General features: G+C 35.5%; 1 protein-coding gene across 1 annotated transcript; it reads left to right on the forward strand.

The window, feature by feature from the left end:
* Nucleotides 1–20679: 20679 nt before the first annotated feature.
* LOC145166071 (protein NUCLEAR FUSION DEFECTIVE 4-like) lies at nt 20680–22479 on the forward strand. Its single transcript, XM_079084998.1, has one exon. The coding sequence runs from the start codon at nt 20762–20764 to the stop codon at nt 22388–22390; it is 1629 nt and encodes a 542-aa protein (XP_078941124.1). The 5' UTR covers nt 20680–20761; the 3' UTR covers nt 22391–22479.
* Nucleotides 22480–24872: the final 2393 nt, after the last annotated feature.

The raw sequence follows: 24872 nt of genomic DNA on the forward strand, positions 1-24872 counted from the left end.
ACACATTGTTTCGATCCCCGGCTGGAGATTCTGGTTATAATGTCAGAACTTTAACTATATTGTTTAAATTAATTAAACAACCTGTATCAAATGACTCATAAAAAGCATATAAACGTTACATGTATAATAGTTATGAAAACCCAATCATTCTGAAATAAATGATTGACAGTATGTTCTTGAATTAGTATTCTTAACATGTATATGAAAGACGTATACTCTTGATTAGTTTTGAATCAAACCTTTGTTCTTGTAAAACAATGTACTTTAGTATACTTGAATCGTGAATTAATGTTCTGTGAATCATAAATTATACATATTATAATTTATATGTACTTTCTGAATTGATACTGAGTATTCATGAATGCAACCCCTTGCTCAACGTGTTACAAAGGGTATTTGAATTAAATGAGATAGCTTTTATACCCATATACATATACGATTATATATAAGTAAAATTTAAACGACATTCGGACAAATAACCGATAATTATGATCCCACATCCAAACAAGGAAAAGGAACCAAAGTGGTTTATTAGTCCTAAGCCTTTTAAATCTTATTTATATAAATATAAATATATATATATATATATATATATATATATATATATATATATGATTTATGGGAAAAAATATAAGTTTATAAAATCATTTAAAAGAAGTTTAATATTTTGAAATACTTTTGTAGACTTGATGTCATTTTAACACAATCTTTGAAAACCATTTGATTTGATGATAACTGAAATCCATTTTGATAAGATATTTGAAACCATTTGTTTATAACACAAAATCTTTGTGTTAGACTTGTATCCCCCCCCCCTTAAAACAGTAAAAACTATGAAAATATGGGGGTATGAACTCACCTGTAGTGAGTGATTCGAATGTAAGATCGATATAGGACGCTAAGTGTCAAGTGAAGTCTCGAGCACAAACAGATCCTATTAAGCATATAATGACACATATATGGATATAATTAGTGTATGCAACAACTAATCTTGCTAGGGAACAACCTTAGGGACTAGGAAACACTTGGAATGAAGTGTTACAAACACACATGATTGTACTAAAGGTGTTTACGGCCACACACAAAGGTGTGTTTACGACCTAGATGTGTTCACGGCCAAGGTGTTCACGGCCATGGTGTTCACGGCCATTGATGTTCTTGAGATGGTTTTACGGCCAAGGGAGAAGTTATGGATGTAAACTCTTGGTTTTCATGCTAAAATGGTTGTTTCTAGGGTGTAAATCAAGAGTTTCTAATGAATATCAATTATATGGAAAGGATACTTACGATTTGGAAGCTTGAAGGGGTGTTCACGACCTAAAGAAATTAGTGTGTGTTCTTGGTGTTCTTGAAGATCTAACCCAAAAGAGATGAATTCACGGATGAAATCAAGGGGTTTTACTAGATCAAGAAGGATATCAACTTATAAATGGAAGAAATCACTTACAAATTTGACGAGAATTAGAAGTATTCTTGATGATACTTGAGAGGATTTGAGAGTTCTTGACTGGAGTAGGGATGTCAACGGGGGCAAACGGGAGCGGAAATAGGTGCCCCCGCCCCCGCCCCCGAAATCAGCTGTTGCCCCCGCTCCTGCTCCCGCCCCCGGTTCCCCCGTTTACACAGCCCCCGGTCCCGCCCCCGCTCCCCCGGTTCCCCGGCTTAAAATTAGATTTTTTTTTGCTAAAAAATTGCTTTGTTTATGGCAAAGCTATCTATTTATTTAGGCAAACAGCAAACAACAATAAAATGATTAAACATTCTCACTAGAGGTTGCAAACATCAAGCTTTCTACAAAATTTGATCAAGCATTCTTACTTGTAGCTAATTAATTGATAGCAACAATATAAATGATTAAGATACAATATATGAAATTAAGTAACCTGGAAAAGATTAATTGCAAGCATCGAGTTCTATAGCAGTATTCTACAAACTTATAGTTAATTCATTGATAACAAACAATATATGAAATTACGAAACCTGGAAAAGATTAATTGCAAGCAGCAGAAATCAGTGGGAGTGATAAACAGAAATCGGTGAGAGTGAGAAGCAGAAATCGGTGAGAGTGAGAATTTAGAAGCAGAAATTGAAAGCAGCAGAAATTGATAGCAGCAACAGGTGGTATTTACCGTTAATTGTGGAAGGCTTCGGCAGCGGTGAGCCGGTGACGGAAGAAAGCCGAAGTTGCAGCCTCGCAGGTAGCCCGTGGGAGTTGGAGATTGGAGAAGTCGCGTAGGCAGTCGTCACTACTCACTCCCCACTCGCCGGTCGAAGACTGGGAGTACAGGTCGCCGACTACGGGAACGGGAAGGAGAAGGAAGATGAAGTCCTCGACGACTCGACGTCGACTCCTCGAAACTAGAAAGTCGCCCTTCCTATTTGCCCCCCATTCGTGAGTGACGATTGAAAACGGACGGAAGAAAGATGAAGCCCTAATTTTTCATTTGTAATTTCCATTAAATATATATATATATATATATATATATATATATATATATATATATATATATATATATATATATATATATATATATTATAAAAAAATAAACGGGGCCCCCACGGGAGTACGGGACGGAAATACTCACTCCCGCCCCCGGTCCCGAAAATAAACGGGAGTTAATATCGCCCCCGCTCCCGCTCCCGAATTTTTTTTAAAATTAGTCCCGTACGGTAGCGGGTCCCACGGGGACGGGGTCTCGCGGGAGTTTTTGACATCCCTAGACTGGAGGATATGAGAAATGAAGGAAAAATGAAGAAAATCTATATATATGAGCAAGGGTTCATGGTCCGAGGGTTTACGACCGTGAACCTCGTTTACGGCTGCGAGGAGTGTACGACTGCGAGGAGTGTACGGCTGCGAGGAGTGTACGGTCCGAGGAGTGTACGACCGTAAACTTTTGTGGTCCGAAGTGTTTGTGGTCCGAAGCGAAAGAATAAGATGCGAAGTTTCTTGGTTTTTAAGCCTTTTCGTTCTAAATTCAATTGTAATTATTTTAAGGATTTTAACAAGTAAAGGTTATTATTATAACCTAAATAAAAACCCAAACAATAAAAAGGACCTTAGTTGACCCTCGTTTGACTTTGGTTGACTAGAGTTGACTTTACAAACAGAAAATAACGGGATGTTATAGTGTAGGCCGGTGCTCGACCAATCAGTTATTGTGTTCATCGATGATATCCTGGTCAATTCCAAGACTGGGGAGTAGCATGAGGAGCACCTTCGAGAGCTATTAGGAATTTTAAGGAGTGAGATGTTGTATGCCAAGTTCTCGAAGTGTGAGTTCTGGTTCCGGGAGGTTCAGTTCTTAGGACACCTCATTAACCAGAACGGGATTTTAGTCCACACTGAGACAAAAGTTATGTGAGGCCCCGGTGTTGACCTTTCTGGAGGGTGTTGTGGATTTTGTCGTATATTGTGATTCATCCATCACCGGTTTGGGGGCAGTGCTCATGTAGGGAGAGAGGGTTATTTCTTATTCTTCTAGGCAGCTGAAGCCGCATGAGGTTCGTTATCCGACGCATGATTTGGAGTTGGGGCGGTGGTGTTTGCCCTCAAGATTTGGCGGCACTATCTGTATGGGGTCTGGTGTACAATCTACACGGTTCACAAGACTCTAAGATATCTCATGGATCAACCGAATCTAAGTATGAGACAGTGTAGATGGCTTGACGTAGTCAAAGATTATGACTGCGAGATTCTTTATCACCTGGGGAAATTGAACGTGGTTGGTGATGCTTTGAGCCGCAAGTCGGTTAGTTCTTCTATTGCGAGCGTATGTATGAGCATTTCGATCGATTCACCGCTTTTGGACTTGATCAGGGATGCTCAAGCCGAGGGAGTCAAGAAGGAAAATTGGAAATAGGAGAGAATCAAGGGTGAGATTGACAGGTTTTCTACTGATAGTCGTGGATTAACAGGCTTCCGACTCCAAAGCCTCCTACACGTTTAGACTCCATAACTCTATCCCATCTAGTTCAATGCATCAGTCTCTCATCCAAAGATCTAAGAACCATAATCGAAGTAGGGAAAACTGACATCAGATAGCTACCGAGAGATCCCAAAACCGACTTAAACGAAGTAAGTCGTCCACCCACATAAAGACAATTAACCTTCCACTATACTAGCCTGGATCGAAATATATTCATAATGGAAGACTAACCATTAACCCAGACATGTTTTGAACCACTGGCACCCCAAGATGTATAAAAGGAAGAGACCCTGACGCACATCCCATGCAATTAGCCATACTCGAAAACTGCGAGGAAGAAACCCCAACTCCAATCAATTTGCTTTTTTGCAAATTGATTTTTAGCCTAGACGCCATAAAGAAACATCTCAAAATACGAACCATATGATTAGCATTATCCAAACTCCAAGGTGAAAGTAACACTACATCATCTACATAAAGAAGGTGAGAGATCTATATGCCTCCAATAGAGATCCCCCTAAAGACACTATTCATCCAAGACCTCTCTAACGCCACATGTGTGCCCTTTATCGCTAAAATGAAAAGGAAAGGAGAAAGAGGACCTTCCTATCTCAAGCTTGTCTAAATCTGAAATTCCTTAGTAGGGGACCCTTGACCAACACCAAATCTCTCGAAGATCTCAACAACTCCAAAATCCACCCACACCACTTGCGGCCAAAACTCATAATCTGCATGATCTCAATAAGGTGCAAAATTGAATTGTACGGATTTTCAAAATACACTTTAGAAACCAAAAGTGGATTTTTCGAACCCTTAAACCAAGAGATCGCCTCGTTTAGATGTTTTGTTCGATGTTAATATTATAATAAATAGTTTTATTTGTTTACATGTAGTATGTAAATTTGTGGTGATGCAAAATGACAACGTTGACTTTCATATATGTGAAAGTGATCATAACTGACGAGACATACTTTATTTTGAGCACTATGTTGTAGTGGAAAAAAACCTGCCGATTAATTATCATGTGATCTATACATAGAAATTTCTCATTCCCCTTAACGGCTTACTTTTTAATTTTTTTATAATTCTTTAAACAATCAAAATTGCTCAAAAAACAATTAAAATTAAAAAATAACACATAACCATTTCCTATCAGGGGAAGCTCACTGATCCGGTTTGTGTCTGGACCCCTCTTGATAATTACTGAATTCATCGGTTTGACTCTTTGAATTTTTCCTAGGCTTGAATAAGAAGGTATTGAAGCACACTAGCAAACAAGAAAAAATCAGGTTCCACCTACGTTTGTTCATATAAAATATGATGCCTCTCAATATCAAGGAATTCATTATGAGGACATAAGATTGTAAAACCCATTTATTTCACATAATCATGTACAAAATGCTTTTTTTCAATACTGTTCAAATCATAACAAGCCATAATTACATGACAAAGAGAATGTATATAAGGAATAACACATAACTCAACCATTTCTCAAAAACAATTACATTATTGAATCATCCAAGATCCAGATGTGGACCTTGGACAATCACATTTCGAACCCGTGAAGGGTTTTGACGTTCTCCAAAGTCCAAACTAGAGATCACTATTAACAACAGTCAACTATATATATATATATATATATATATATATATATATATATATATATATATATATATATATATATATATATATCACATGGCGTAACTTGGGATATACTCTGAAGGTCAAGTTAGTTGTGAGCCGAGCTATGACAGAGAGTATGAAGATGAGATGGTTGTACACACCTAAAAACAGAATAAATAGCATTTATGCTTAATTACATTAATGGGCATGTTTGCTACAAATTGATTTTTTTTTCGATTTTTTTACTTTTAGCTTTTAAGAAAAAAATTGAAAATGAAAAAATCTACATTCGAAAGTAAGAGTTTTCAGATTTTATTCTAAACATAAAACTCATAAACCAAAAGGTACTTCAAATAACTTTTGGTTTCTATGTAATTTTATATTTTTTAAAAACTATCAACTACATTTGTCAAACACTTCTACAAAAAAAATAAAAGTTATTGCTTTCAACTACTAACTAGTGCTATCTAACATACCTATTATATAAATCATTCGAATAAAGTCGGTCTCCAATTATTATTTTTAGAATTTTTGAGTATGTTTTTTGTATGAGAAAACATCTACATAGAACTACGAAATGAGTTTCTAACAGGATTTCTAAAGTGGATATCTTATCATAATCATACTGCCTCAAATAAGGGATTATAATAATAGAGTTCGAAAATTATAATGAAGTTGGTAGTTATTTATGTTATCCCTGAAAAATATTTATTTTATAATATTGGGTTTAAAATATGGTTGTTGGTGCATATGTCTATTCTATAAATTTGATACTCTAGAAATGTAATATTCATATTCATATCACATAAGGATAATTTTGCAAAACTCAGCAAATTTATCGGTGAAAAGACTCAAATTATCGAATAACTCAGCAAAATAGATTTCATAAATATACTAATAAATATATATAAATAAAAAAAAGTCATGAACCCTCACTTTCGTATTTCTGAAAGACCCAAACTTTCATACTTGACAATATAGTTACTCCAAAACATGCTATTTGCATATTCATAAAAACAATATTTTACATTGATAAAGTGATTACAAACGACTGGATACAAATCGACTATTACAAAGTGTTATATATTACACAACTACCCAGGATACTATATTTTTATACATACATGATCCCTAAATACAAAAGTAATATTACAACTATTCCAAACCTTCCAACAGTATATGACTACACTGGTTACTTATAGCCTGCAAATTTGTTAAACATTGAGAGGGTAAGCGGTGACGCTTAGTGAATTCAATAATAGATACAATATAACGTTATGCCATATATATACTTCAATATGGCAGAAGCAAAGAGTAACAAGGAACAACAAAGGCATATGTGAATCATGTGACAAACTTTCCATATCAAACATTGATTTGATTCAAAAATATACAATCAATGAGACATAACAATTTCCATACTTGATATACATCAATAAAGCTTCGGCCCAAATGGAACAGAAGACATACACTTTCTGATTAAACATTTTGGTAGATTTCAGGCTTTCAGCCCTGTCTAACCTTCTGCCAATGCCATAGAATAGAAGTCATTTTCTTACGGAGACATGCTCTACATGGCCAGAGGCTACATACCAGTACAAATGTGAATCTAAGTCCTTTCACTGATCACATGGTCAAAGATATTTCTTTGTTATTAAAATAGCGAATAAAAATAACACGGGAAAATAACCCGGAATAATAACGCTGAAAAGCACATAGCACATATAACATATAACATACAATTGTTCCTATATATTAAACTCACCTTGAAATAACCGGGGGTTAAAATAGTAATTTGTGCAGCACTTCGTTACAATAATATAGCTTTCGTTGTTGAAAACCGGGAGCTTTATTGAAAATTGGGCATTGCGAGGGTAGAGCTTCAAACCGAAAATACAAATTTCTCGGGCTCTCTGGGCACTTCGGTGCGTATTTCGGGTGTTGGAAATGATCTCGGGGCTTTAGGGGAAGTCGAAATGATAAAGATATTGAAAGAGGGGTATAAAATGGCAAAAATCCAATTTTACCCGGGTAATCTCGCAAGCCTTGTATTTATAGGGCGAGGTCCGAAGGTCGGCAGAGAAGGGTGAGTCAGCAGCGAGGGCAGGTGGCAGCAGGAGGCGAAGGCACGCGGTGCGCATGCGAAGGGCCACCTCTGCGAGGTTCGGACGCGGGCACCTGTGCGAGGCACGTCGGACGCGCACTGGTCCGCGATTCGGTCCAATCAGAAGGCGACAGGTGTGCGACACGCGGCGGAGCCAGCTTCGGATGAGTCACGGATCGGACACGGGGCACGCATGGAGCGAAGGTGACGTGGCCTATGCGAGATTCCTCGGAAATTGTGCCCCAATCTTCTAAAATCCATAACTTTCTCATATGGGCTCCGTTTTTGACGTTATTTATATGCACGCGTAGGCGGGAATATAATCTACAACTTTCGTTTAGACTTTGTCGGCTAATTTTGAATTTTATTTTTAATATTATTATATTTAACAGACCGGGACTGGTAAATCCGTTAAAAATTCATAACTTCTTCATCCGACGTCCGTTTTTGTCAGACTTTTTACCGTTGTACTACTATTGACCAGACCTTCGATTCTCGTTTAGGTTGTGTCGGCTAAATATCACTTGATCTAAAATTCGAGTTTTTAGCAGTCTAATGCTAAGCTGAAACTTAGAAAAATCATAACTTCCTCATACGAACTCAGATTTTGGCGTTCTTTTTATCAAAATTCTCGGTTTAACAAATACTACGACTTTCATTTAGATCACCAAGGCTAAAAAGTAGTTTATCAAAAACTAACTTTTTACGTCATTCGGCGCCGTGTCGGTTTTGTTGCGGATCTTCGATTGATCATAACTTCTTCGTTATAACTCGGATTTCGACGAGGTTTTCGCCTAAATATTTATAACGAGATTCTTTACAACTTTCAATAATAAAATTTTACTTATTTCAAATTTTATATTTTCGCTAAATTTCACTATTTGGCTTTTAATTGGAATCTCATAAGACTTCCAATATTTTCTGAGTGATTCTAAACATAATTTTACTTCATTTCTAGTAAAAACTATCTGTTAGAACTCAACACTCAATTTCACATAATATTTCATAATATTATTCTCTTTTATAATTTACAATACACGATTTCAAAACGTGTATGTTACAAATACCTCCTCCTTTTGAGGATTTCGTCCCCGAAATCACAACGATTAAAACAAATGGGGATACTTCGCTCTTATTTCATTCTTATTCTCCCAAGTATAATTTGGGCCTCGATGGTGCTTCCACTTGACAAGCACCAACTGCACTTCTTTATTACATAGATTAGTCGTTCATTCGTTTACGATCTTTTCAAGTTTTTTTTACATATCTTATCTTATTATCCAATTTCTCTTAGGATAACGGAATTGTTTCATCATATACGCTCAAGCATTTGCACAGATAACTCACATGAAATACATCATGAATACCTGCCAAATTTTCAGGCAATTCCAAGCGGTATGCTTGTTTACCAATCCTCTGGATGATTTTGAAAGGACCAACAAATCTAGGACTTAGTTTTCCTTTCTTTCTCAAATTTCATAATACCATTCCACGGGGTTACCTTCAGTATCACCCACTTGGAATTCTATGGATCGTCTCCTCCATTTCTACACAGGACTTTTGTCGATCCTCGACTGCTTTCATTCTTTCTCGTACAATTTGATTCTTATCAATGGTGTCTTGAATCATTTCAGAGCTGCCAAGGATTTTCTGGCCTACATCACGCCAACATAATTGAGTGCGGCATCTGTGCCCATATAGTGCTTCATATGGTAGCATTTTGATTGAAGCGTGGTAACTGTTATTATACAAAAATTCTACAAGAACAAGTACTTGTCCCAGTTACCACCGAATTCCATGACACATGCACGAAGCATATTTTCTACTGTTTGGATCGTTCTCTCCGTCTGACCATCTGTCTGGGGATGATAAGTTGTGCTGAGAGCAACTCGAGATCCCAATTCACGTTTCATATTCGCCTAAAAGTGAGAAGTGAAGCGAGTATCACGATCTGAAATAATATTTAGTGGTACACCATGTCTCACCACAATTCCGTCCAAGTATACTTGCACGTATTTCTCTATTGGAGCATCTTTCCGTACCACAAGAGTTCTGCGTGGTTCTTTGATAACCAATCTATGCCGATAATAATATCAAAGTTGGGCAAGGAGATAGGAATTAGGTTAGCAAGAAGATTATAACCTTCAATTCCTATGACACTATCTCTATAGACTTTGTCAGCAAGTAATGATATACTTCCTATGTTATCTATATGAAATGATTGGACAATTGCGTAACAAGCAATTTGAAAAGAATGTGCGAATTTATAAGGCACGAAAGAATCTGAGGCATCGAAATCAAATAAGATGTGAGCAGATCTAGAGTTTACGAGAAAATTACTAGTCACAACATTCGAGTCCTAACTTACTTCCTCTGTGGTAATCTAAAATGTACGATATTTAACTTTTGGTTTGCCAAACGATTGTCAAACTCTTCAAACTTCTTAGTTACTAGTGGTGCTCAAACCTGCACCCGCTCATCATTCTCTATTGGGCCTTCGATCCTAATCTTTGAGTTAAAACTCAACTCTCATTGCAGACTCCTTCTCCTTCTTGGTTTATAGACTAAACCCAAGATAAGGTCTTTACTTTTGCTATAACAACAACTCGAATGGTCATATTCTAATGACCTTTGATTTTATATCGCACAAGACACATAACGAACCAAACTCTTGTATTAGAATCATATCGAATAAATCGAGCTGATGGAATAGAGAAAACAAAAAGAGTTTGATCAACATGTGGATGCTTCGGAACAGAAAGAATATCACCACGTATCTCTAATTCGTGCTTTCGTACATACACGTCAATTTTGTCAAATGACAGAATATTTCGATTGATTACGAAATCACGGATTTCATTCTGTAATCCTTCCATAAATAACTAAATTCTTCATCGCCTTCATAACAGGTACATCTCTAGTTAATGGTTGCTCAATTCTTTAATGAAGATCGCTATATTTCTATCGACCATCTCGACCATCTCCTTCTTGACTGAAGTTTCGTCATTACTCAATATATGGCTTTCTAAACCAATCAACTTTATCTTTGTAGATTTATATTAATCGGACTCCACTCTATATGGCATTAAGATTTGAACGATAATTATCTTCTTAGTCATTACCGAAACGAAGGTAACGACACACATGAATAAAACGAAATCATTTACTAGCTTCTTGGTAACCTTGTGACTTTCCCTGATCCAAGCGTGAGTCATGTGCTTCCAGTAGTATAGGCCTCTACTACTATTCACACCTACTCATACTCGTCCCAAGTATTGTCTCGCAGTTCCCAAGTCACCATTCAAAATTTTTCACAAAGCAACTTTTCACACCTGAGTGTGTTCAAATAAGTACATACAACAATTTCTCTTAGACTCAACTAGGGATTTCGCGTTTCTATCAAACATATATTGGATTACTTATACTAGTCTTCTAAGATTCTTCTCACGCATATGCTCGATCTAGCATATCATAATACGTTTTCATAGGTCGATAGAATTTTACTTCCAATTCTTCATATAAATTCTTTCTCAGGTAGTGTCTACTCTGCAAGACATACTATACCCAAAATTTACTCTAGCAGTGTAGAGACAAACAGTTTTCAACTACTTGCATCATCTTCTAACTTATGTAATTCACCATGCACATTTGTTCGTTTCATTATCCTTCCATGACATCATTATTCCTGTATATAAGTAAGTCTAAGTCTACTTCATAGGAGTCTATCCTAAGAAGTCCACATTATAGTTGTATCTCAGCAAGCTCTACTAGCTTCAACTTGGTTCACTGTCATTCCTAACTACAACATCTCTTCTCATACAATATACTATGGGTGTATTGCTTCTTCAACTAAGCATTCTACCTTACTTAAACAAGTAAGTTGCTTAACCTTTTACCACTAAATGACTCAATTCACCATCCCAATATTGTATGTTAAAGTCGGCTTAACACACAATGGAACTTCCATAAGGATGTGATAGAAGTCAATCATCACTCAGTATTATTAAATACTAAGTCTGAACATCTTGTATAGGGTTACTACTCGAACTACATACTACATCACAAAGTCTTGGCCTATTGAGTCTGAAAACTTCATTAGCCTTTCCTTTGATCTTCATTTAATTCTTCTAAATCTTGTACCATATTAATTTCAATACTGTCGAAGTATTTATCACCATCTTCGGTTCTTCCGACACTATAAACAATCACTACTTCAATCTGGACAGCGGTGGAACAACTTCATGGATTTGCACCAACACATTTATCTTGTCCAAATGTGTTTCAAACGCACATCATTCTTCTAAAGATGTTATTATTTCATCAAATTTATACTTTGAATGTACAACACCACTCTATTGGTATTAATACACTATTTACGATTTCACTTGGTAAATATTATTTTACGATATCCCTCGATCGTTTATCTACAAACTTATCGATGTCGACTATCATAAGTCTCTTTATCACTTCAAAAAGTTTCATGTAAATTCTAATACGGAAATTCTTGGAATTCTAAACATAAAAATCTTCTCTTCTAAACCAAGGTCGGCAACAGACCTTAAACTTTCTCGAATAATAGCAATTATAGATAAGCACTCTAAGGCATGCTATATTCATTTATCATTTAGCACATATTAGAATATAAGGCATATCTCCTCTTAATATTCTAGTGCTTGTCTCTATTAGGTATTCAACCTAAAGTATACCAGATACATATCGTATCATCTTCACTTAACAATTCATGTTTAAGTCTAGAAATTCTCAAAATTCCTAGTTCACTTAAACTAATTCTCTGAAAATTTTGAAGTAACTTAATATCTTGGAATACTAGAGTTTATCACTACCCAATACCCCACTTAAGTATTTCCTATGGTTTGTATCCATATAATTATTATGAATCCAGTTCATATATTGAACTTCCAACAGTTTAAGTCTAAATACCAATCCGTGGTATTTAGTTCACTTAAACTATTGCTCTGATACCATGATTGAAAAACCCTCACTTCCGTATTTCTGAAAGACCCAAACTTTCATACTTGACAATATAGTTACTCCAAAACATGCTATTTGCATATTCATAAAAACAATATTTTACATTGATAAAGTGATTACAAATGACTGGATACAAACCGACTATTACAAAGTGTTATATATTACACAACTACCCAGGATGCTATATTTTATACATACATGATCCCTAAATACAAAAGTAATATTACAACTATTCTAAACCTTCCAACAGTATATGACTACACTGGTTACTTATCTCCTGCAAATTTGTTAAGCATTGAGAGGGTAAGTGGTGACGCTTAATGAGTTCAATAATAGATACAATATAACGTTATGCCATATATATACTTCAATATGGCAGAAGCAAAGAGTAACAAGGAACAACAAAGGCATATGTGAATCATGTGACAAACTTTCCATATCAATCATTGATTTGATTCAAAAATATACAATCAATGAGACATAACAATTTCCATACTTGATATACATCAATAAAGCTTCGGCCCAAATGGCACAGAAGACATACACTTTCTGATTAAACATTTTAGTAGATTTCAGACTTTCAGCCCTATCTAACCTTCTGCCAATGCCATAGAATAGAAGTCATTCTCTTACGGAGACATGCTCTACATGGCCAGAGGCTACATACCAGTACAAATGTGAATCTAAGTCCTTTCACTGATCACATGGTCAAAGGTATTTCTTTGCTATTAAAATAGCGAATAAAAATAACACGGGAAAATAATCCGGAATAATAACGCTGAAAAGCACATAGCACATATAACACATAACATACAATTGTTCCTATATATTAAACTCACCTTGAAATAACCGGGGGTTAAAATAGTAATTTGTGCAGCACTTCGTACAATAATATAGCTTTCGTCGCTGAAAACCGGGAGCTTTATTGAAAATTGAGCATTGCGAGGGTAGAGCTTCAAACCGAAAAGATAAATTTCTCGGGCTCTCCGGGCACTTCGGGGCGTTTTTCGGGTGTTGGAAATGATCTCAGGGCTTCGGGGGAAGTCGAAATGATAAAGATATTGAAAGAGGGGTGTAAAATGGAAAAAATCCAATTTAACCCGGGTAATCTCGCAAGCCTTGTATTTATAGGGCGAGGTCCGAAGGTCGGCCGAGAAGAGTGAGTCAGCAGCGAGGGCAGGTGGCAGGAGGAGGGGAAGATACGCGGCGCGCATGCGAAGGGCCACATTTGCGAGGTTCGGACGCGGGCACCTGTGCGAGTCACTTCGGACGCGCACTGGTCCGCGGTTCGGTCCAATCAGAAGGCGAAAGATGTGCGAAACGCGGCGGACCCAGCTTCGGATGAGTCACGGATCGGACACGGGGAGCGCATGGAGCGAAGGTGACGTGGCCTATGCGAGATTCCTCGGAAATTGTGCCCCAATCTTCTAAAATCCATAACTTTCTCATACGGGCTCCGTTTTTGACGTTCTTTATATGCACGCGTAGGCGAGAATATAATCTACAACTTTCGTTTAGACTTTGTCGGCTAATTTTGAATTTTATTTTTAATATTATTATATTTAACAGACCGGGACTGGTAAATCCGTTAAAAATTCATAACTTCTTCATCCGACGTCCGTGTTTGTCAGACTTTTTACCGTTGTACTACTATTGACCAGACCTTCGATTCTCGTTTAGGTTGTGTCGGCTAAATATCGCTTGATCTAAAATTCGAGTTTTTAGCAGTTTACTGCTAAGCTAAAACATAGAAAAATCATAACTTCCTCATACGAACTCAGATTTTGGCGTTCTTTTTATCAAAATTCTCGGTTTAACAAATAGTACGACTTTCATTTAGATCACCAAGGCTAAAAAGTAGTTTATCAAAAACTCACTTTTTACGTCATTCGGCGTCGTGTCGGTTTTGTCGCGGATCTTCGATTGGTCATAACTTCTTCGTTATAACTCGGATTTCGACGAGGTTTTCGCCTAAATGTTTCTAACGAGATTCTTTACAACTTTCAATAATAAAATTTTACTTATTTCAAATTTTATATTTTCGCTAAATTTCACTATTTGGCTTTTAATTGGAATCTCATAAGACTTCCAATATTTTCTGAGTGATTCTAAACATAATTTTACTTCATTTCTAGTAAAAAACTATCTGTTAGAACTCAACACTCAATTTCACATAATATTTCATAATATTATTCTCTTTTATAATTTACAATACACGATTTCAAAACGTGTATGTTACATGACGTCAATAAAACAAACAAAAAAAATACGTTGCTACTTATGAGCATGACGCGGTTCGGTGCGGTTTTGGGCAAAATCGAACCGAAACCGCAACTTCGGTTTTTTGAAATTTAGAAACCGCACCGTTCGGTTTTTATGCTGTTCGGTTTTTGCGGTTTTTTATTGCGGTTTTTTGCGGTTCGGTTTTTTTTTTGCGGTTTTTTGTTAGTTTTTTTTTTTTTCGTTTTGCCTTTTTACTAAAACTCAAGTAACTCAGCGAGTTACTTTGACTCAGATGAGGAGTGCTAATCATTTATTGGAGATAAACCGATATCACCACCTCTTGGGTTGATATCAAATTACATAACCACTCATCCAACATGTTTCTAATGTTTCAATATAATACGAATTTAATATAATATTTGTTTCAAAAGTACATAAAATAATATCAATTAATGTAGTCATAAAAATAATACTATATCACTACTACTCTTCATATTTAAATGTTAAAAAAATGTCATAAACATTATTTGTTATTGTAAATACCATTGAATGTATGCTTAAAAATATACAATCATCATCCGATAGATAAGATAGATATTTATATTTATAGAAATTTTAATTGTCATAAGTTTTTGGTTCTTACAAATATCAACACTTAATATATATATATATATATATATATATATATATATATATATATATATATATATATATATATATATATATATATATATGCGGTGCGGTTTGGTTTTTTGCGGTTTTTGCGAGACTAGAAACCGCACCGCACCGAGTATTTTCGGTTTTTGCAAAACTAAGAACCGCACCAATGGTTTTCATTTCGGTTTCGGTTTTTCGGTTTCGGTTTATGCAGTTTTTTCGGTTTTTTTGGTTTGCGGTTCGGTTTTTGCTCACCCCTAACTTACTTATCTTAATTTTCTAACAACATTATAAGTCGGATAAAACGCAATTTGACAATCATAAAAAGTTTGTAAGTTGGACGTCTAGATTTTTATATATAAGACCAAGATATATTTAAAATATTTTAAACGAAAATATAGATTGTGAACTCAATTTTGTTATTTTAATAGTTTATCACGTTAGTTTAGGAAAATTGGTCTCTACACTCTACATTGAATTATCTTTTTCTTAATCATTTTCATTCTAATTATTATATTAGTTAACTAGGTGTGAGACCTATGTATTACATGAGTTTATTTAAAAAAAATTAAATATAAAATTTTAACAATTTGAAAAGTTTGAATTTATAAGAAAAATGAGAAAAATTTTGAATTATTAAAATTAATTAGACTTTAATGTATTGAATAAATTACATATATAAACCTTTCTAATAAATATCTTACATATATATTACTTTACATATTAAATGTGAAATTTTAATTTAATAAAATGAAAAATACAATAAAATGACAAGTGGAAAATAGAAAATTTAAAAATTTTAGAAAATGCCATGTGTCCAAATGAAGGAGGAAAGGACATGTGGCAAAAACCTTCATTTATTAAAGTAGATTTTATCGTAATTACGTACTAATGTATATAATTTGAATATAAATCATAAAAACACATACACAAAATTATATATATTTATGTTTATTAATACTTTTCAAAAATAAAATAAAATATAGTATTAAATAGATGATCCAAACAACCCTACAACCAACCCATGTAAATCTTAAAACAATATCCTTTCTATATGTATCTCTATAACTCCCACTCTTCGAGTTATTTTGTAAAAGTAGGTTGGTTTTTAAAAGAGAATGTAGAAATAGGTTATTTTTATAATAAGTTGTAGAAATAGGTTGGTTTGAATAACGACCCACCATTGTTATCTTTCCAATCCTTCTTTCCCAAAAATAAATATATATTTTCATTTTTAACCCTTACATGTTATGAATCTAACCCTTCAACTTTAATCTTTTTTTATTTATATTTTTTACAATTGAAAAATTCATTTTTTACCCTTATTAAATATTATACATAGATTACTTTATTCCATAATATATGATTATATCTTATGTACTATTATTTACAAATTATACCTTTAAGTAGAGCTTATAAAGACCTTCAAATAGATACCAATATTGAATATATTACAACATTACGAAATTACAAGAACAATTAAAAACGATATTACAATACGAACTAAGCGTAAAATTACAATACAAGTTAAACGGTAACTTCATCATTAATTGAAAATGTTACAAAGTTCACGTCGCATTGAATCTTGGCTGGGAATTTGGACAATTTCTTCTATTATGACCAGTTTGGTGACATAGTCTACATTTGCGAGGTTCGTCGGGATGACGAATGTACATCTCGTTATGAAATCGATTTGCACGCCTCCGGCCTCTATGCACATAAAGTTTCGAGTTATCTGCTTTAATCTTCCAATCCGACTCCAACCAATAATCAACATGAGAAAGTGGGACAAAAGCCGACGTATATTGTTGTTTATACGTCATAATAGTGTACACATTATTAACAATAGAAAGAGGGTTATCCCCTCTATAACCGCAAACTGCAATTGCATGCAAACATGTAAATCTTTCCATTGGCCACTATCGTTTATAGTTGATATGTTAATTTTCCGACGTAATATATTCAATATTAGTATCTATTTGAAGATATTTGTATTATTCATTTAATGGTATAACTACTTAAGAATAATGCATAAATTATAATTATATATTTTATAATAAATATCTATGTATAATATATAATGAATGTAAAATTTTGAATTAATCAATGAAAGATATAATTAATAGAAAAGTAATGAAACTTAAGGGGTGATACTTGAAAATATATATATCATTTGTCGAATGAACCATAAATATACATACAAATAGTGGGCCCAACTAAAAAAAGTTTGTTGCTACGACACATTCTAAAACTAACCTATTTCTACGATATTTTTGGAAACTAACCTACCTTTAAAAAAAACTCCCCACTCTTCCCTGCTCACTCACACTTTCCGTCTTCCATCCCAAAATATTCCTAAAACATAGGGGAAGCACCTTCAACTAGGGGTGTGCGCGGTACGGTTTGGTGCGGTTTAGAGTCAAAACCGCAAACCGCACCGCATATGCGGTTTGAATATTTTAGAAACCGCAAATCGTACCACAGATGTTCAAAACCGCGTTATGCGGTTCGGTTTGATGCGGGCGGTTTATGCGGTTTGGTTGCGGTTTGATGAGTTGTTCAACATTAAATCTATCAAAAAACCAAAAAACTAACCCGGTTAAAAAAATTGATTACTTTTATTTTATAAAAACAAATACAATTTTCAAGTTAAATCGTTTTTAATAAATTGTGATTCATGCTACTATAGTTTTGTAGGTGTCACTGTTATTGTTTTATATTACCGTTATAGTTGTTATATTCTTGTAAACCGTGGGATCTTGATCTAATAGTGATTTAATGTTACGTTATAGATATTTGATTATTGTAAAAAATATATTTAAATACATTGTTTTTAAATCGTGATTTGAAGTTATAACAAAGTAAAGAATATATATATATATATATATATATATATATATATATATATATATATATATATATATATATATAACATGCGGTTTGAACCGCGATTTTATATATATATATATATATATATATATATATATATATATATATATATATATATATATATATATATATATATATATATATATATATATATATATATAACATGCGGTGCGGTGCGGTTTGAACCGCGATTTTATAAATACAAACCGCAAACCACACCGCATAGTGCGGTTTGATAAAATGACGAACCGCAAACCGCACCACGAAATTCTAAACCGCATTATGCTGTGCGGACGGTTTGTGCGGTTTTTTGCACACCCCTACCTTCAACTACCACTCACTCACACTTTCTGTCTTCCATCCCAAAATATTCCTAAAACATGGGGGAAGCGCCTTCAACTACCACCTCCGGTTCCGTCGCCAGTAGCGCCAAAAATCTTGCGTTTGCCGTCCATGTAATCCGCGGCCGCTGGTTCTCACTTTTCGCTTCTTTCTTAGGGGGTGTTTGATATATTGTTGACTGGGTCTGGGTCTGCACTTTTGGATGACTCGGTCCAGTCAACATGTTTGATATTTGTGATTTTCGTCTGACTCGGTAAGTCCTTGCTAACCCACTTCCTGATTCGGTCCATTAATAGAATAGAGCTGACCGAGACCAAGCATCACCTTTTCCCTCCTTGCCCTTCTCCTACTTTTGCAGGCGTCTTCTTCTCACCTTCTTCTTCATCGCGTACACCCATAACCTCCATTCCAACGACTTCCTCCCCCACACCACCAACTGCCTCCGGCCACCAAACATGAGCGTCGCCACCTCATTGTTGCCCTCTCCTTCTCTTAGCCTTGACGTGATTTCTTCCTTCTCCTTGCCCAGACACAATTTCTTCCACAACTCCTACCACCTCCAACATCTGTGTTGGCTCCTCCGCCGCCTCCCTGGAGCGCCTCGCCTAAGCTCCGGTCTCCTTCCTGTGGTAAGAAAAAACCCATCTTTTTCCTCCTTTTTTATTCCATTTTTATTCCAGGTATGTATTTATTTGTTCGATTTTTCTGCCATCTATTATCGTAGATGTTTTCCTTGTCCTCATATCTTCTAATTTGGAGTTGTATGAAATTTTATGTACAAGTTAGAAGCATCACAGTGTAATATTTTGGTATGCACGTTAGCTATTTGATAAAATGCTTGAACAAAATCAGATGAAAAGTCTGTTGGATTTCTTTGTTTGTGAAATTAGATTATGTATGTATATGTGAAATCAGATTATATATATATATATATATATATATATATATATATATGAATTTCTCTGTTTTTTTTTCATGTGGGATGTTGGTAAAAATCTTATGTATGTGTGAAATCTAATCCATGTTGGTACTTTTCCATGTTTCTCTATGTTGGTACTCCATTCTCATCTTTTATCGGTGTTTTTCATGCTCATGCTTGTGATGATGTTTATGTTTGTGTTTATGTTTGTGCTCATGTACAGGTTCTTAAAAGCTAGGAACTTTTATATTGAAAAATCAAAACATATGCGGGCTAACATGCTTCAATGGAGAAAATCATTTGGTATTGACAATATCTTTGAGGGTTTTGAGTTCAATGAGCTGAAAAAAGTTCTAGAACACTATCATCATGGGTATCATGGTGTAGATAAAGAAGGAATGCCTATTTATGTTTCCTGCTTGTTCTTTTGCTTTTTTTGAAAGAGTCATGCTTGTTCTTTTGCTGCACATAAACGTAATGATTTATGTGCTCTGTTTCTTAAATATGTAATTGATTTCTGTGTGTTTCTTTGTTTTTGTAGTGAGACTCGAGATCAAATTCAAAGCCCCTGCAACCAAATTGGAAGGCTGCTGGATGCACATGCTTGAGATTAATTTTATAGGATACTTGCTTTTCATAATTAGTGGAATTGTTGTTTTTTTGTGTCATTTGTTTCTTTGAATATGTTTTTTTTATTACATTATAATTTTCAAAAACCCATGCTATTGATTGTTCTTTTTTATAGTTTGGTGAAGAATACTATGAACTATTTTGCTTTTATAAGTTTTATATTTGGTGGAGAGATTATAATCAAGTTTTGTTTCTTTAAACATGAGAGAACAAATGTTTTTATAGAAAAATATAATGTTATAAATTAAATGGTAAATTATTAAGGAATTATTATAAAAACTATCTGAGGGTAATATAGTCATTTTATACTATCAGTCAGATGCAAAATCAAACACAAAATCAAACATTAACTTTCAGTCAGAAGTTAACTCAGTCAGAACTTCTAACCCATTAAGTATCTAACTCAGTCAGCTCTGCCCCAAGTCAGCTCTACCCCAGTTACCTATCAAAGTCATGACCGGAGCCGGAGCGACTTACCTCTTCGGCGTCTACTCCAAAGACATCAAATCCTCCCTTGGTTACGATCAAACCACCCTCAACCTCCTAGACTTCTTCAAAGACCTTGGTGCCAACGTCGGTGTTCTTTCCGGCCTAATTGCGGAGGTCACTCCGACATGGTTCGTGCTCTTACTCGGCTCTGCGTTGAATTTTGGCGGTTACTTCATGATTTGGTTGGCTGTCACGAACAGAATCGCGAAACCTAAAGTCTGGCAGATGTGTTTATACATTTGCATCGGAGCGAATTCACAAAACTTTGCAAACACCGGAGCGTTGGTGACAACCGTCTGTAATTTTCCGGAAATCAGGGGAGTTGTTCTCGGATTGTTGAAAGGTTTCACAGGATTAAGTGGAGCCATCATGACTCAAATCTACTTGTCTATTTATGGGAACGATTCGAAATCGTTAATCCTGTTGATTGCCTGGCTCCCGGCGGCGATTTCTGTGGTTTTTGTGTACACGATCCGAACGATGACCCTGGTGAGACAACCGAATGAGCTCCGAATTTTCTACCGTTTCTTATGCGTCTCGATTTTTCTAGCATTGTTCATAATGGGGATGACGATTGCTAGGAATATTGTGACGTTTTCACAAAGGGCTTACGCTGGTAGTGCTTCTGTGGTAATTTTCGTACTCTTTGTTCCCCTTTTTATGACCATTAAAGAGGAATTGAACCTCTGGATGAGAAACAAACAACAACCAGTTATCGTTCCCGAGGTTAAAATCGAGAATATGAATCAGAATCATGAACATCAATCCACAAATCCCACATCATTGGAACTGGATAATCCAAATCCAAAACCAAAAGCGAAAACATCTTGTTTTGCTAATGTGTTCTTGAATAAGCCTGAAAGAGGAGAAGATTACAGTATTCTTCAAGCACTTTTAAGCACAGACATGTTAATTCTGTTTGTTGCAACTTTTTGTGGGCTTGGAACAAGCTTAACCGCAGTAGACAATTTAGGTCAAATCGGCGAATCTCTAGGTTACCCTACAAAGACGATAAAGTCATTCGTTTCCCTTTTAAGTATCTGGAATTATTTCGGTCGGATCTTCGCCGGATTCGTGTCAGAAATCCTCCTGGTGAGATACAAATTCCCAAGAACACTAATGTTCACACTTGTACTCTTCCTCTCCTGCGTCGGCCTCCTCCTGACTGCTTTTCCGATTCCGGGATCCGTCTACGTCGCCTCCATCATCATTGGATTCTCATTTGGGGCACAACTGCCCTTAATCTTCGCCATCATTTCAGAGCTTTTCGGATTGAAATACTACTCAACATTATTCAATTGCGGGCAATTGGGAAGCCCATTGGGATCATACATCTTGAATGTTAGGGTTACAGGGCCATTGTACGATCGTGAAGCATTGAAGGAGCTTGCAAAGAAAGGATTAGATAGGTCAGCAGTTAAAGAGTTGGTTTGCATTGGCAACCATTGTTACAGGTCGTCTTTTATCATATTGGCTTGCGTTTGTTGCTTTGGTGGTTTATCTTTGTTGATTTTGGTGATCAGAACTCGAAAGTTCTACAATGGAGATATTTACAAGAAGTTCAGAGACGAAGCTCAGATCATTGGAACATAAGCATTTTAAGAACATTCCAAAATGTGTTTGTAAACAATCATCTTTTGAGTATGTAACTATGAATGATATAGTAATTATAAAGTGAAAAATATATCCATTTTCTTTTACCCATTAATTTCATGTGGTATGTGTCTTTTTCATGACCAGGGTGTAATATTTATTTATAGTGAAAACAAGATTAGTCTTTTTAGAGTTAGTTATCTGATTATAATTATGTAATCCTTGTTTATATTTTTTAGTCTTCATTAAAGTATTCTAATATCTTTTTTATTTGGAATCGAACACATACCCTTTAAATCTTACATTTATTTTTTTATTTTTTTTTCATAACATGACTTCCACCCTCGATCATTTGGGGATTCTATTCAACATCTTGGTTAAAGTCGTTATAATAAATTGGGAAAATGACGTATAGGCCCTATAATGTTTCTAGGGTTGACCCATTTAGTCACTTAACTTATTTTGCGGCTTAATAAGGGAACGAAGTATTTGTTACCTAACAATATAATCCCTTTTACCTATTGTAGCCGGTTAACGTTGCCACATAAACCTAGCCTAACACGTAAGCGATGACATGGCAAGAATTTAAAGCGTCGAACAAACCGCAACGACGTCGTATTGAAGGCGAATCGTAAGGAGCAAGGATCGACTGTTCAAGCGCCTCCATATAAAATCAAGACTTCCTTGACCTAAAACGGCACATCTGCAAACTTCATTACCCCAATCTCGTCTCTAAGTTTACTCCAAAATGGCTTCGATCGGACATGCAGAACACAGCTGGTCTCCAAATTACCGTCGTCACATGGATGAGAATCATTCGAATGGTGTAACCAACGAAGACATGGCCATCAATCTACTGTAAACCCAGCTGGAACTGTCTATTATACGGGAGGACTTCCAAGACCAGTTGCGTGAGCTCCGTCAGGCAGTTAATCGACACTTAGATGCCATGAACCTTGAGGTCGATGACGTTCGCACTGGTCAGTTGGATATCTCAAATATGGTTGCTGATCTTAAAAATCATTTCGTTTCTCTACAAGGAGCATATGTGAAGATGGTCTTCAAGGACAACAAACGTAAGAAGCTGATGTATTGTGTTGGGATTGTTGGTGTTGTTTCTGCGTCTGTGGTGACGTATTTGGTGTTTAAGTAAAAAAAATGTTGTGTAGGTTGAAGCATTTCAGTCCTGGGTTTGTGTTTTGGTGTGTTATTTATGTTGTTTAGTGTCAATATTAGTAGTAGATTTTGTGTGGGTTGCTGGTATTAGTTTGTGATGTTGGTGTGTAGATTTGGTGGTGGTGTTGCTTGGGCTGCTGATGGTCATCGTTTTTTGATGAAGTTTTTTGTCGATGATCTCTGTAATAGGTTATTGAATAGCAGAAAGCGATGTAAACAAACCCATGGCTAAAATGTGTTTTAATATGTTATTATTAAAAAAAAATTGTCTTACACCTGCATCTGTATGTGTGCATGAAAGAAAGAAACATTTGGGTATTATATATGTTTCATTGACTGCGACGGGACCACAAGCCAAAGCAAAATGAATATACCTTCTTTATGCGCATAGACAGGGACCACAAATGGTGCAGTTTGGGAAAAGGGACAAAAATACATTTGCACACGATTGAACCATATCTGCTTGTCTGCAAACCTTTTTTGGAAAAAAAAAGGGAATCAAGTTTTCTAAAGATGGCCTTTTCATGTTGAATGGATTAAGTCACAAGTACCCTGTTTTTTACAATGACTTAATTACCCCTGCATTAAAAATGGTCAATTTACTTTGTAATGACTTAATTACCCCCACATCCAAAATGGTCAATTTAATTTCTAATTACTAAAATGCCCCTACATCCAAAATGGTAAATTTAAATTGTAATGACTCAAATGCCCCCACATCCAAAAATGGTCAATATAATTTGTAATGACTAAAATGCCCCCACATCCAAAAATGGTAAATTTAATTTCTAATGACTAAAATGCCCCCACATCCAAAATGGTAAATTTAAATTGTAATAACTCAAATGCCCCCACATCATAAATGGTCAATTTACTTTGTAATGGCTAAAATGCTCATAATACCCTTAAATATTCGTGGCACGGGACAACAATAACATACCATATAACAACTTACCACACAACAAAACAACATAGTACACCATAAAATAACATACAAAGATCATTTGTTTACTGCAACACACATTCACTACAAATAACAAACAATTATTTAATCCAAATCCATGGCCGTTGCAACACTGCTACCTTCACCTCCCACATTTTTTGCAAGCTTCAGTTTAATGATTCGTTCTGATTTCTTTCGCATTTTAGGCGGTTTAACATGCTTAACTCGAGCATTGACATTCACCCCTTCATCCCGTCCATTGACTCCCACCATTCGCTCTTCATCTCCAGGCCTATCCAAAGCATCAGTAGCATCTACGATTACCTCATCATCCCCTACTCCTGTGTCAACGTTTACAGACTC

The sequence above is a fragment of the Lactuca virosa genome, chromosome 3 (assembly GCF_052849685.1).
Source record: "Lactuca virosa cultivar CGN04683 chromosome 3, Lactuca_virosa_CGN04683_v6, whole genome shotgun sequence".
Taxonomy (NCBI): domain Eukaryota; kingdom Viridiplantae; phylum Streptophyta; class Magnoliopsida; order Asterales; family Asteraceae; genus Lactuca; species Lactuca virosa.

Bases quoted from the DNA above. Each gene is read 5' to 3' on its own strand.
- LOC145166071 (XM_079084998.1), top strand. From the start codon at position 20,762: ATGACCGGAGCCGGAGCGACTTACCTCTTCGGCGTCTACTCCAAAGAC.